The sequence below is a fragment of the Varanus komodoensis genome, unplaced genomic scaffold (assembly GCF_004798865.1).
Source record: "Varanus komodoensis strain SLA01 unplaced genomic scaffold, ASM479886v1 scaffold29_1, whole genome shotgun sequence".
Lineage (NCBI taxonomy): Eukaryota > Metazoa > Chordata > Lepidosauria > Squamata > Varanidae > Varanus > Varanus komodoensis.
Genome location: NW_025335759.1, coordinates 902,214 through 915,266, shown reverse-complemented (window position 1 = coordinate 915,266; position 13,053 = coordinate 902,214). Strand labels below are relative to the sequence as shown.

The 13,053-nt window shown below is 50.7% G+C and overlaps 1 protein-coding gene across 2 annotated transcripts in view; it reads right to left on the bottom strand.

The window, feature by feature from the left end:
- APLP1 (amyloid beta precursor like protein 1) overlaps positions 1–3,951 on the bottom strand; it is a 44,626-nt gene extending 40,675 nt beyond the window's left edge. For both annotated transcript variants that reach the window (XM_044435202.1, XM_044435203.1), the window contains exon 1: positions 3,657–3,951. In XM_044435202.1, coding sequence (XP_044291137.1) covers positions 3,657–3,758 — 102 coding nt within the window. In that variant the 5' untranslated portion in view covers positions 3,759–3,951. The remainder of the gene's footprint in view (positions 1–3,656) is intronic.
- Positions 3,952–13,053: the final 9,102 nt, after the last annotated feature.

Below are 13,053 nucleotides of genomic sequence, written 5' to 3'. Positions count from 1 at the left end.
TCAGTGACAATGACCATTAAAAGAGGGAAAGAGTAAGCAATCAAGTCATTGCCTGGGTTCCCATAATGTGATAACCTGTCATGCTCTTTGAACCCATCACAAGCTATTCTGACTGGATTCAGACAACAAGCCCCCCTTGCCTTATAAGCCACGTGGCTTCCTGTGTTGTGTCAACCAAACTGTCTGGGTTCAGGCAACACAATGACTCACACTCAAGGGCTGAATGTGGGTTGTCATTGAACTGTGGCTTAATGTTGACAAATGGGTTACTATTGTCTGAACCCAGTTGACATACAAAGCACAGTGAACTGCCCACAGTTCACAACCCAATGACAAATCAGGGATTTTTCATGGTTAAGCCATGGCTTGTTAGCACAGCTGGTTCAGACCAGACATTCACCCACGTTTCTACAACAGCCCATGTTCAACTCATATTGAACCCCAGAGTGTGGGCGAACACATTGTGTTTGCATGTATGTGTAAGCTAATTGAACATCTGCGTGGCATGTGTTACCTCTGCCCCTACCATGAGGGAGGGAAGCAGCCTGCTCTGATCGCATGGCTACAATCTCTGTTTTGTCTGTCAAGAGATTAATCATCTATAGCTGTAGCCCAGCTTTCCTGCAACTTGGTATCTTGCAGATGTGCTGGGCAAAGCTTCCAGCTGGAGTTTTAGCCTAACACATCTGGAGAGTACTAAGTCAGGGGGAGGCATGGCTGGTCCTGTAGGCAGATCATGCCAGACAAGGAGAACATTAAAATGATAGAGTCAGGAGGCACCTCAAAATCTAAATCTTAGAAAGCTTAAAATATGCTCCCATTTAGAAACACACTTTCCTGCTGGAATGTCTTGCTATTAATTACTGAGCTGGCCAAGACCTAAGTCCAAATCTTCCATGATATCATAAGCGCAACTCTTACAATCCTTGACCATACTTGCTGGGACTTAGGGGCATTGTAGTACAAAAACATCCAGAGGGCACCAAGTACTCCTGGTCTAAGCTGCAGGCATTTTCCTCCTGAGGAAAGCTCAAGGGAGGGCCCCAAACACTGGGATGCCAAACAGGGAGATCCAGGGGTGAGGGGAGCTGGGCCTGGTATTTAGGAAGCTTTGGGCGCAACCCCTATCCCGACATCACTGTGACTGGGGGAGGGATGCCAGGCCCCTTTGATCTCATTTCGAGCAATAAAATGGTAAGCACTGTCCTGCTGGAACACAGGCTGGACAGTCTTCGCATTCTGCCTGCAACTGCAGCCACAGGATCCCTTGGCTGACCATCAGCAGGGCATGATGCTCTGTTGTTTGTGTGTGTACTCTAGCAGCAGTACACACTGACACTATGGGCAGAGGCTTCATTTGGCTCCTCAGCCCTTAGAATCATGACAAATGGGAACTGCACCAAAACATTGCGGTGGTGCTGTCCTTTTCATGGTTCTAGGTAAGCCAAGCCAGGATGTGCCTTTGCATTGCTTCTCTTTTCCTTCCCCAGCTTGATCCCTGAATATTCTGGGGTAACTAAGCATCCAAAGTTCTCACCAGGTTGGGATCCCCAGTCCTGCTCCTGGAGGTGTGTTAAAGCAGAAGAAAGTACCACTAATCTGTTTCTTTTATGCCGGCTAGCCTATTTAGCAGTGTAAATTTTGCCACCATTGCAAACACAACCTCTGACATAACCCAGCCACCCGTGGTCAAAGCTGCAGACAATTTCCCCAAGGAACAAAGCAAGAAAGTCAAGTCTCCCCTGCCTTTGCCATCTCGATACACACATGCACACAAACACGGGGACTGCTCCAAACAGGGAAAGGCTTCAGAGAAGCATCCTTTGCTACGGGATGCAAAACACAATCCTTTAACAAGGCTCTGCTGGAAGGATGCTCCTGCATCATCTTTCAGCGCGCCAAGAAAAAACAGGCCTTTTTGTGGGGCTCTTTTGAGTTGGAAACATCTGCAGCCTCTCATCAAAGGGTTACGACATCTCCTCTGGACAAGAAGGCCCTTAAACTGACCAGGATGAAGAGCAGCCCAGCAGCTTTGAGCTGGGAGAGGAGAGGCGGTGGATGCTGGCCAGCAAAAAAGGCCACATCATACAGACTGATTTCTGTGAGCAGAGCCCCTGTTTTGCTTTGCTTTGCTTTCTAACTTAAAACAGGTGCAAGGAGGTCCATATTTAACTGGGGCAGAGGAAGGGGTGTTTAACTGTTCTCCTCCATTTCTTTCAATCTAGATGTCTTCATACTTCCCAAAGAGGCCAGTAATCTCACAAGGGGAAGAAATACAATTATAGAAGATTCCAAGATCCAGCACTGAGGACAGCCAAGCTATATCACAGTGCAGCCTCAATGTTAGGGGATGGTGGTGGGGAACCACACTGCTCCTCGGAGAAGGCGGTGGGTTGATAGCCCAGAGCATGCTTTGGTCTGCTCGCCTCCCCCTGCCAGGTAAAGAGGGGAACCCTGCAGCCCCCATCCAAAAGCTGAGCTTTTGTCTTGACCCTTTGTCTTTCTTGGGCATAGCAACCTCTACTAGCTGGATAGGTGGATTGCTTTTGTTGAAATGCTAGAGAAAGGCCCACCGATTTTGGCTGTTGGAGCATTTTTCCTAAGGACCGGCCCTACCATAAGGCAGCGTGAAGGAGTTACCTCAGGCGGCTGATCGCAGGTGTCTTTACAAAACGGCAGCCAATGTTACTCATGTAAGATATTATCCTTGCTGTATTTCTACCCCCAGGAAAGTAATTTGTGGGATTTTCTGTCTTGGGTGGCCAAAGGAAGCCCGGCCAGCCTTGGACACCTTGTTCCAGGGGAGGGATGTGTGGTCTGGTATTCCACCTCAAACGGCAGAAGCATCTTGGGCCAGCCCTGTCTCATTCAGTAGGTCAGTGGGGCTTGCTTGCAGACGAGGCAGGAAACGGCCTGAAGCGGCACACAGCAAGCCCCTGAGGGACCCAAGCCGGTGGCTCCAAAATCTCCCACCCATCTCCAAGGCAGTGGCCCGAGGTGCTCTGGTCCCACGTCGCTCCATCCCACCTGGGGGCAAGGATGGCCATGTGATGGGGGCGAGGTTCGGGGGAGCCTGGAGTGAGCCAGGAGAGAATGCTCCACCTCTTATCCATTTGGCGATGGCTCCCTGCTCTCAGTAAGGGGGGCAGCTGGGTGGAGCGCCAGGCAGTCCCTTCTTTTGCAGAAAGGAACACAGGGAGATCGAACAGAAAAACAGACGCTTCCCTCCACCCAGACATGGCACTGGCCCGCGCAGATACGGAGGCTGGCTGCTGGGCTCGGCTCCCCGTCGCGCTCCTTCTCGCCCTCCCCTCCCCTCCTCACAGCAGTCCCTCGCCTGGCCATCACCTACTGCTTCTTCGCCTCCCTAAGCCCTTTCCCTCCCCCGCCGTCCAAGCCCACCCCGTCCAGGCAGAGATTTCCTGATAAGCGCCTCCCAAGCCGTTCCCTCTAGCGGGAGAGGCGAGGGGATCGCATCGCCAGGTCGCTTTCGCTCGCTGTGCTGCTGACCTTGGGCAACCGCCCCCTCCCCGCGGCACCACCTTGAGCGCGTCATCCTCTCGCCCGGCCGCCCGCTAAAGACGCCCCGTCGAGTGTCGGCGGCAGCGGGCGCCTCTTTCGTCAGCCCGCCCCACCCCTCCCCCCGACGGGCTCACCTGGGTGTTGGCTGCGGCTCCGGGGCCGAGGCAGGAGCTCAGGAGGAGCAGAGGCGCCAGCAGGCAGCGCGCAACAAAGGCGCATCGCGCCCGCCCGGCCATGGCTCGCCCGCCCGTCTGCCCGCTCGCTCGCTCTCCCTGTCGACCGGGGGCTTTGGCTTGGTCCTGGCGCCGCGGCGGTTCGGTGCCTTCGCAGGGAGGGGGGAAGAAAAAGCAAAATCGGAGCAGGAGGGAGAAAGGATGAGCAGCGCGCCACGGATCAAGCCGCCTCCCGGCTCGGCTTCCCCAGCACAAGCGCTCCTGTTGCGGCTCCCAGCTGGGCTGTGACAGGCGGAGCTGGCCCCGCCGCCGCTGCCGCTGCCGCCGCCGCCGCCGCCTCCCGCTGCAGCAGCCTTCTGCTCGGCCCCTCCTCCGCTCGCCGCCGCGGCCCCGCCTGCGCCGCCCGCAGCGGCGTAACGCCCAGCAGGAGGAGCCGGGTCCGCAGCGGCAGCCGCCACCTGCAGGCGAGACGCGGCAGCGCGAGGGCGGCGGGGCGGGGGGGGGGGGGGCGGCGGCGAGGAGGCTGGATCGGTGGCCCCGCCGAGGCGGACGCTCGCCACTGAGCAGGGAAAGGTCCCGCGGCTCCTGCCAGCCTGGCAGGGGAAACCTGACCTGGTTTCCGATCTGGCCGACGTGTTCACCAGAAGAAAAAGACACAGTGGGATGAAAGGGGTGCTAGCACGGTAATCCCCTTGCAGACGTTCGAAAAACCACGATGGAGGGATTGCAGTGTGAGAAGAAAAAACGTACTCGGCCCATGCTCAGAGGCACTGTGAACCCTGCTCAGGGGATGCCTCTGTTCAGTCACCTGAAATGAGAAGCGCGTGGAAAGGGCTGTGGGGGCGGAGGGCAATGACGCCTTCTGCTATCCCTCTCCCCATCCCGTCAGAAAGAGCTGATGCGTGTATAAAACGAGTGGTAGACGACTGGGGTGGGGAGAAATCAATCCAAGATCCGTAGCAGGGCAATACCTTTATTTAGACCGACCGAGATGTCACGAAATAGATTGCAAGTTTTCGACGTCTCCAGCGCTCTTGATTGAGGCTACGGCCAACAAAGCCGGGGAAGGACGGCTGATGTCGAAGCCCTGGAATTTGCGTGTCGTCACAATCTTAAGACGGAATGTGGGAGGAGGCTGCCGACGGTCGTACGAGGTGCTGCTAGGTGCTGCCTGGTTTCAGGTTGCACCAAAGCCTCCTACACCCAGTCTTTGGAAATGCAAGAACCAGGCAGCGGGGGCAGCACATTGTGCTCCGTGTGTTGGTCCAGATGGATGCCCAAATAGTGCTAACAACGACAACGACACTCCTCAAACATTCAGAACGGGGCTGATCTTGCTTCTGACTCGTCGCTGACTACCTCTGATGATGGGTGACCTTTTTGGACAGCAGCACAGCGGGATCTGCCATAGTTCCAGGGCAGCTAGAAATTCAACCTCACGAGTTCAAATACTTGATTTCCCCAATAAACGTTGGTCTGCTCTGTAGTCATTGAGGGGATCTGTGAACCTGCCACAGGAATTGGCATTGCCTGGTTACCTGCCACGGGGGGGGGGGGGGGGGTGGTGAGCTGGGAAACACCTTTGCGATAGCCTCTGCATGGTCTGATGCTCGCCAGTCTTCCAACCTTTCTTTTTACATTCCATCTCCTCTTACCTGCCTGCCATGTTTGATGTCCTTTGCTCAGACCAAATGTGGCCAAGTCAGACCCCTGATCTTCGCACCCCCGTGCACTGCCATGCTCAGCTTTTCTGCCATGGACAGGCAGTGTTCCATGGCAGCTATTCCAAGCATGGATACCATGGGGTAACCTTCTCTTTCCCCTGCTTCCCCTTTGCTCTTCTCCTGGCCAAATTCTACCCAATGTCACTCCATTGGAAGTAGCTGGTGCTCAGTGGGCATAGACTGATGAGAGCCCATGGGAGCTGCTCTGTGCTTTCCCAGGAAGAGTGAGAAAGGAGCATTTCCCCAAAATGCTTTTTTGCTTTCAAGTTCCAGGAGCCAAGTGGAGGTGGGCAGAAGTTTGATGCGGGGGATGTCCAGCCGACTGGCCATGCGTTGGACTCCCAGTTAGCACCAGCAGGAACTCATCCCATTCCCCAAAATCAGGCTGCTGGGAAAAAGTGTGTGTGGGGGCAAAGCCAGGTGGCAGAGGGGAAAACCAGGAATGGAGTTTTGTGTGTGAGAAACTGAGTGCTGCTGAGGTCCTGGAGATTTAACGCTTAAGTGGCATTGTGGTGTGGAGGTTAAAAGCACAGGACCAGGACAGGAGGTGCCGCTCAGCCATGGAGCCCACTGGCTGATTTTGGGCCAGCCACACATGCTCAGCCCAATTCTCACAGGGTTGTTGCTGTGGGGATAAGACTGAGAGCAGCAAGAGGAGAGTGATGTAAGCTGCCTGAAGTTCTTTTAAAAAAGGAGAAAGTGGGATATACATCAAATAAATAAATAACATTGGAAGACTTGCTGAGTACTTAAAGGGTTTAGGGACAATCGTTCAGTGGTCCCCCCCTCCGCTCCACAAGCTTCATGGCTGGGCAGAAGGGGGATTTGGGTGAGGTACCCTCCGGAAATTGCCCTTCTCATATGGCTACTAAGCTCAGAAAACTCCTCCCAGAAGATTGTATTCTAAGATTGTATCCTAAGCCCCTTTAGAGGAAAGGTTGGGGGTGGATTGAAGCATGTGAGGAGGGGGAGTTAACCCATTTCTCTCCAGCTGCAATACCCCTAGGAAACTGTTCCTTGTGTGGGAAGTAAGCTGATAAAAATAAATCCTTCCACGGGCACCAGTAGACACGTAGGGCTCCGGGGAATAGCTCTCCAGGAATATCATGAGTGGGACTGTAGCTCAGTGGTAGAACAAATGCCTGGTGTGCAGAAGGTCCACGTTCAGCTCTTGGCATCTCCAAGTAGGACTGGAAAACTCCTGCTTGAAACTCTGGAGCACTGCTGCCAGTCTGTGTGGGTGATACTGGGGTAGGTGGACCAAACCTAAGGCACCGTTTTATGTTCTTATCTGGGCATGGTGGGTAGCTGATCAGGGAGCACACAAGGTTTAATGGAACGAGAGAGGGCTGAGTGCCCTCCACCCTTCCTTCCTTCTCTCACGTCCATAAAAGAAACAAATGGGTTGGTTGAACCACATTTTCTTAGCATGCCTGAATGCCAGTGGGTTGCTAGAACAGCTTATGTGTGGGGCTGCAATCTAAAATGCCTTGGAAATTTCCATGTGTCCAAAATAATGCAGTGAGATTGCTAATGGGGACTGGCTGAAATTTATTTATTTATTTATTTATTTGGAACATTTATATTGCACCATTGTTCTGTGACCAGCACTGGCTTCCAGAGTGCTGATATTCATTTAAAGCTTTAAAAGGTTTGTGGCCAGGTTATCTGCAGGGTTACCTCCTCCCATGTATACCTGCTTGGACCAGAAGAGCGTCTTCAGAGCCACATTTCCAGTTGCCACTGCCAAATGAAGCGAGGCAAGCAGTTGCTATGAAAAGGGCCTTTCCAGTGGGGGCGTCCTCGTTGTGGAATGTTTTTCCTGAAGAGGCTTGCCTGGCACCCACACGGTGGCCTTTCGAGCCAGACGTTTCCACTGAAGGAGACTTGGGGGATGACAACAGAGAAGGTCTTTTCTGTGGTGGCACCCCCAAATATGGAACTTTCCCCCAGTGAAATCTGTTTGTTGCCCACATTATTATTCATTTGGCTTTGGTGCTACATTAAAACGCCCCTCTACCCTCAGAGATTCCACAGTATATGATAAAGTTTTCACCAGTCCTGAAATTGTTCTTGTTGATCATTTCAGTTGATTTGGTATATAAATATAAGTTGTGTTATATTTTTAAGTTTTTCATTTTTTGTAACCTCCCTGCAAGAGCTTTTGTTGTTAGCTAGTATAGAAATAAAAACGAGTACATTTTCATGTGCCAGGTGAACATCTCTTTATTTTCCAAGGCTTTTCAGATTTAAAACTCTGCTTTATCGACCTTGGGACTCTACTGTTGCTTATTTTATTTCCACGCTGTTTTCAATTGTACGGCCATTCTTTCTCTTTTATGCTGTGAATGTTTTTTCTCCTTCTGTTTGCTATCTAGATAACTAGATTGTTAATGGGCGGCAGAAACATGCTGTTAAATAAATAAATACTCATTAAAACAGGGCACCCAAATTTCATTCTGACCACCAGCAGAGCGCATCAACCAGAGTATGAAAGATGAGTTGTTTTGTGCCAAACACCAAGTTGTAATCCTCCTAACTCTGCAAGTTTAGACAGAAAAAAGGTGAAAAACTCCCGGTCTCTCCCAGTCGGCATGGCATAGCTCTGGACTTGGAGGACCACGGGCAGCCTGTGTGTGATGTGGATGGAAGGCTCTCATGTGGATGAGAGCCAGTGTGGTGTAGTAGTGAAGAGAATGGGACTGGGACTCAGAGGATCTGGGTTCGAGTCCCTGCTCAGCCATGGAGCCAACTGAGTGACCTTGGGCCAGTCACAGACTCTCAGCCCAACCTACCTCACAGGGTTGTTGTTGTGGGGATAAGATGGAGGAGGAGAATGATGTAAGCTGTCTTGAGCCATTTGCAGGGAAATGCAGGATATAAATAAAAAGACAGACAGACAGACAGACAGACAGACAGACAGACAGTGGATGGAAGGTCTCCTTAGTGCTCCTGCATGCAAAACACTTACCTGATTTTAGCCACCTAAGCATGGCTGGTCTCAGAGAGGCAGGAAGGAGTGAAATGCACTGCCAGGATTCCTCATATGCTGGTGGAGCCTGCCTCCCCCACCCTCTTCCCACCCATTCCCCAAACCCAAAAGCTCATCCCCGAAGTTGCCCTCATGACTGGCATGGATCGTTCTGCAGCAGCTCTGAGGTTCAGAGTCCCATCTCAGTTCTTGGACCCAACTTCTGAGGCTGAATCTGAGGAATCCTGTGGCTGCCTGGACTTGGACTAGAGGCCATCATCTTGTGCCGCCCAGGTGCAATCCTACGCCTGCTCCAGTAGGAAAAGTCCTACAGCTCCCTGCATGCCCCAGGTGGTCCCAAGCAGGCCAGCTTCTGAAGCATCCACACAATGCCAACAGTTGTGGGAGACAAGCTCAATCGTAGCAAAAGCACGAGGCTCATCAGCCTCTGGGGCCATAAGCAGAGCGCGTTCACCTTCAGGCCTGAGGGTACGGTCTGAGGCATGCTGGGAGTGAGAGGACCTTTCCAGTCTATGCGTGTGCAGGGCTGCACCTGTGAACAGTGAAAGGGAAACAGGGCATTCAGCTGCTTGTCAGTCCTGTGCATCACCTTGTTTCTGCCTTGTGATGATGACGTGCCATGCAGAGGCCCTCACTCTCACGGAGCTAGGAGGCAGCTGCTCCCAGAGATCCCTGCCAGTGCAAACCTTATGGCGCAGTTGGGCACCATGTGCCCCCCGCTCCACGTTGGGGCCTGCGGTAGCCAGTGCTGCGTGGCTATCGGAGAGAAGACCAGGGACCCAGGAGAGCTTAGTTCTGGTCCTCCCTCAGCCAGGATGCTCACCGGGTGACTTCAGGCCAGCTGCTCCCCCTCAGCTTGACTGACCACACAGGGTTGCTAGGATGAAGGGGCAGTAGAGGGCCATGGAAGCCGCCCTGAGCTCTGTGCAAAAGGGGGAAAGGCGGGCCACAAGCGTAATGCATTGATACGGCTTGTACTGTCCCTCACTATTGGCTCTGCTAACTAAGCTATGGAGGGTCACAGGTTGTCCTCTCCTGCCTTGCAGAAAGCTGCAGTGTTTTAATAAGATGCATTTTCTATTTTTTTAAAACATTCTGTCATGAACTGCATAGAGTGCTTTGGCTGTTGGGTGGTATAGAAAATAACTAAATGAGCAGCTGCAGATGAAATATATGAAAATGTTTAAATATATTTAAAAAATATAGTGGGTCAAACCCAGGCTTAGTCATGCTTAGAGCAGACCAACTGAAATAAGCTGTGGCTAGCTAAATGCACATTGACTTTCGTGGGTGTTCTCTGACTAAGGCTGGATCTGATCCAATATTTGCAGAGAGGGCTGGTGGTAAAAGCCCGGGGGCTCTTTCCTTCTGAAGCTGATGGAGCAGACTCGAATCACAGCAAGTGGCTTTGACCCAGCAAGGGTGGCGTGTGCTGAATGGCCAAAGGTGCCCTTCTGGAGTCCCTCTTTTCAAATGCAGGGAGCCTTTCCTGCGCCCAGAATCTCTGTGTGTGCGTGCAAGCGCGTCTGCCCACACGCCACGTGCCTGCATGGCCGGCACATTACTGAGCAGATGGCGAGCTGCATCCGCGCAGTCAGCATCCTCCGCTCACCTGTCTGGGGGCTGGTGGAGACGGCATGGCTGAAATGAGACAAGCTGCTTGTGCTCCTCTAAATGGGGAGAGCCTTGCCTTTATTCTGGACACTTTCTGCATAAAGGAATGGCGTTTTACCAGATCATGCTATTCGCTGATTTGCTGCATAAGCCATGAAATTGACTCTCCGCAGCTCTGGCCCCAGGGTACTAGGTTGTGATGTGCACCACTTTATCCTGAAATTCTGTGATGCAGCAGTGGATGGACAAGCAGATGCTTCTCCTTTGCATTCTCCCCCGAAACTCGGACTCTTGCTTTTTAAACTGGGGGTGGGGAGGGAAAGAGCAGTAGAAGCTGTAGCTCCACTGGGGAATGAGATGGGATGGTGGAATCCCTTTCTGCATTGTCAGCTTTCAATATTAATTAGGGCATTCTGTGCTAATGCAAACAATTCATTTTAAAAACGGATCACACTCTGCGTGGATTGCATCACTTCCTTTCTGTCTGTCTGTTCTCCTTCCTTTTCTCCTTGGTTCCCTTTCAAAGGTCTGCAGCATCAGTACCCAGTACCCAACAAACTGCATGTGAATAATTGTGATCTTCTTTCTGGAGTGGAAAACAGCAGGCTAGGGGTGAAATCCAGCCCTTCTGGAATTCTTATCCTTCTAGGGTTTCTCAGATGGCTGTACTCCTTCCCATGGCCCAACCCTTTCCCCTGGCCATAGCTCGTCTCCTAAGAAAAGGTTCTCCCATGCAAAGGGGTCAGCAACAAGGTGACTGCAGGCATCTGAAAAAATATTTATTTTTTAAAGTTTCCCTTTTTAAGTGCTAGTCCATGAATTGGTATGACCGACATGATTTTCTCGCAATTATATACAGACTTCAACACAAGCAGAGCAAAAGTCCAAAGAAGTATCTGTTTGACATTGGCATCTCTATGTTATCTACTGTATTTATATTTCTAAAGCATTGTAAGGTCCTCAATCCACTTACATTATAGGAGGTGAAGATTTATTCTTCCAGTTTTAGAATATCATCATTTTAACTGTCTAAAGGACCGAGAGAATCCATTTCTTCTTCCATTTTTTCATTGTAGTGAAGCAGATAAATAAAAAGAGCTATTCTTTACAGTGTATAGTAAACACTGTTGCAATACAAAATGTATCTGTGTAATAGCCTAACTTCTCACAAGAAGCATTACTGGACATTACCAAACCGTATGTTTCAAAGAAGCATTACTGTGTTGTGCTGCCAGCAAGTAGCCAAACTAGACAATCCTTTAATGAAAAGACTTTGTGGTATCCAATAATCACAAAGCAAAACTTTTTGCTGAATAAGAAAGGCTCAGGTCAATCAATAGATGTGGAAGCAGTGATCCACTGATTAGACATTTTGTGATGGCGCCTGTGGCAGTTTCCAAATTCTGAAATGGGCCCATGCGCCTAAATTAGGACCTTGTCCTAAGGCCGTGGGGATTTTAAGCTAAAACAGGCTGGTATTTTCAGCCGCACCTGGTACTGAAATGCAATCGCTGACCACATCTTTAAAATTCTTCCCTTGGATTACAAGAGGGACGATACCATCCATTCTATGATGATAATTAGGAGTAGCCTGATCTTTTCTGCCCCCGGCAGTGGAGGGTGTCCATCATCATACGGAGGGCAGCGAACCAGCTTGGGGGACACGGGCCAGAGCAAGCCGCACTCACAAGGCTGACCTCAAGCACTTCACTGCAGTCGAACATCTCACAACATCTCTCACCTGAGGAAAGAACGTCACTGCCTCTAAGGTGGGGCTGCTCAGTGGGCCTGAAGCAAATGGGGTGCGGACAAAGGCAAAAGCGACAGGCCAAAATGCAAAAACACTGTCCAATTTTAGCCTAAAACTCTTACTGCCAGTAAAGAAGCCCCAAGAGAGGCTTCCCAACCTCTTGGAGCAGGGGGGAGACTGCACTAAGGTCAGGAAAGGACATGTATCCATCTTGGGAACCCCGGAAGTCAAGATTTGGCCCCTGGGCCTGGGGTTTTGCACCTTCACTTTGTGCAGAGGTTCTTTTTCTTGCATTTCTATTTACTTTTTGAAGAGCTCCCTGAGCTTTCCTGGAATTAACTAGTATGAAGCAATGACTGAGCTTCCCAATGAATGTTGGAAGCCAAATTGCTCCCCAATCCCAGGCATTTAATAGTAAGGACATTTGTATGGACAAATGTGATGGACATTTATGTCCGCTGCCTTTTTAATATGCCTAATATGTGATTGAAGTTGTTTCTAGCTGTTTAAGGATACACATTTGTGGCTGCTAAATGCCATCGGAATAGCTATAGGAAAACTTGAAGTTTCTGAGCTCAGCACTGTGGTTTTGATTTTGGAGCTCTCCCCCTTCACCGGTCTTTCCACACCTGCTGTGGCTCCGAAGTGACAGGGTGATTTCAGAGCTAGTGCTGGGGAGCAGGTCAGGGAGGGGAGGAGCAAGGATCCACTAGGATGTGAGGAATCCCAGCCCTGCCTTGTCTCCCCCTCCTCCTTCGGGGGCTGAAATTGTTTTGAGGACAGGGAGAGGACGGGTGCAACCCTGAGCTTTTCCTGCCTTCCATTGCATGCCAACAGTCCTCCGATTTTGGCACTATACATTGTTTAAAATTGCATCTATTGAATGTTGATGTGGTATTTTATTGCTTGTGCTTTGCAATTTCATGTCTTCTTGTATAGCACACAGAAAGCTTTGGCTCCTGGGGGTATAGAAATATAATGTAATATAATATAATATAATCCCAGATATGACAAGAACTGCACACAACAGATTGACCACAGTTTCATACGGCATCTGCTGCCACATGAAAAGGACCTGTTTGTGCTTTTATACCTAGCACAGACCCTCATAAGCTAATGTCATCTGAATACTGGATTAAGAACTAATAAGCAAAGTGTTTTGGTGGTGGTATGTGTGTGTATGTTTAAAATCTGTCCCTTGCATGATAATTCCATTTTGTATAAGCTTGCAGGATTTGCTTTTCTTGGAGGCTGAGTGGCTGCTTTTTCTCAGTGGCC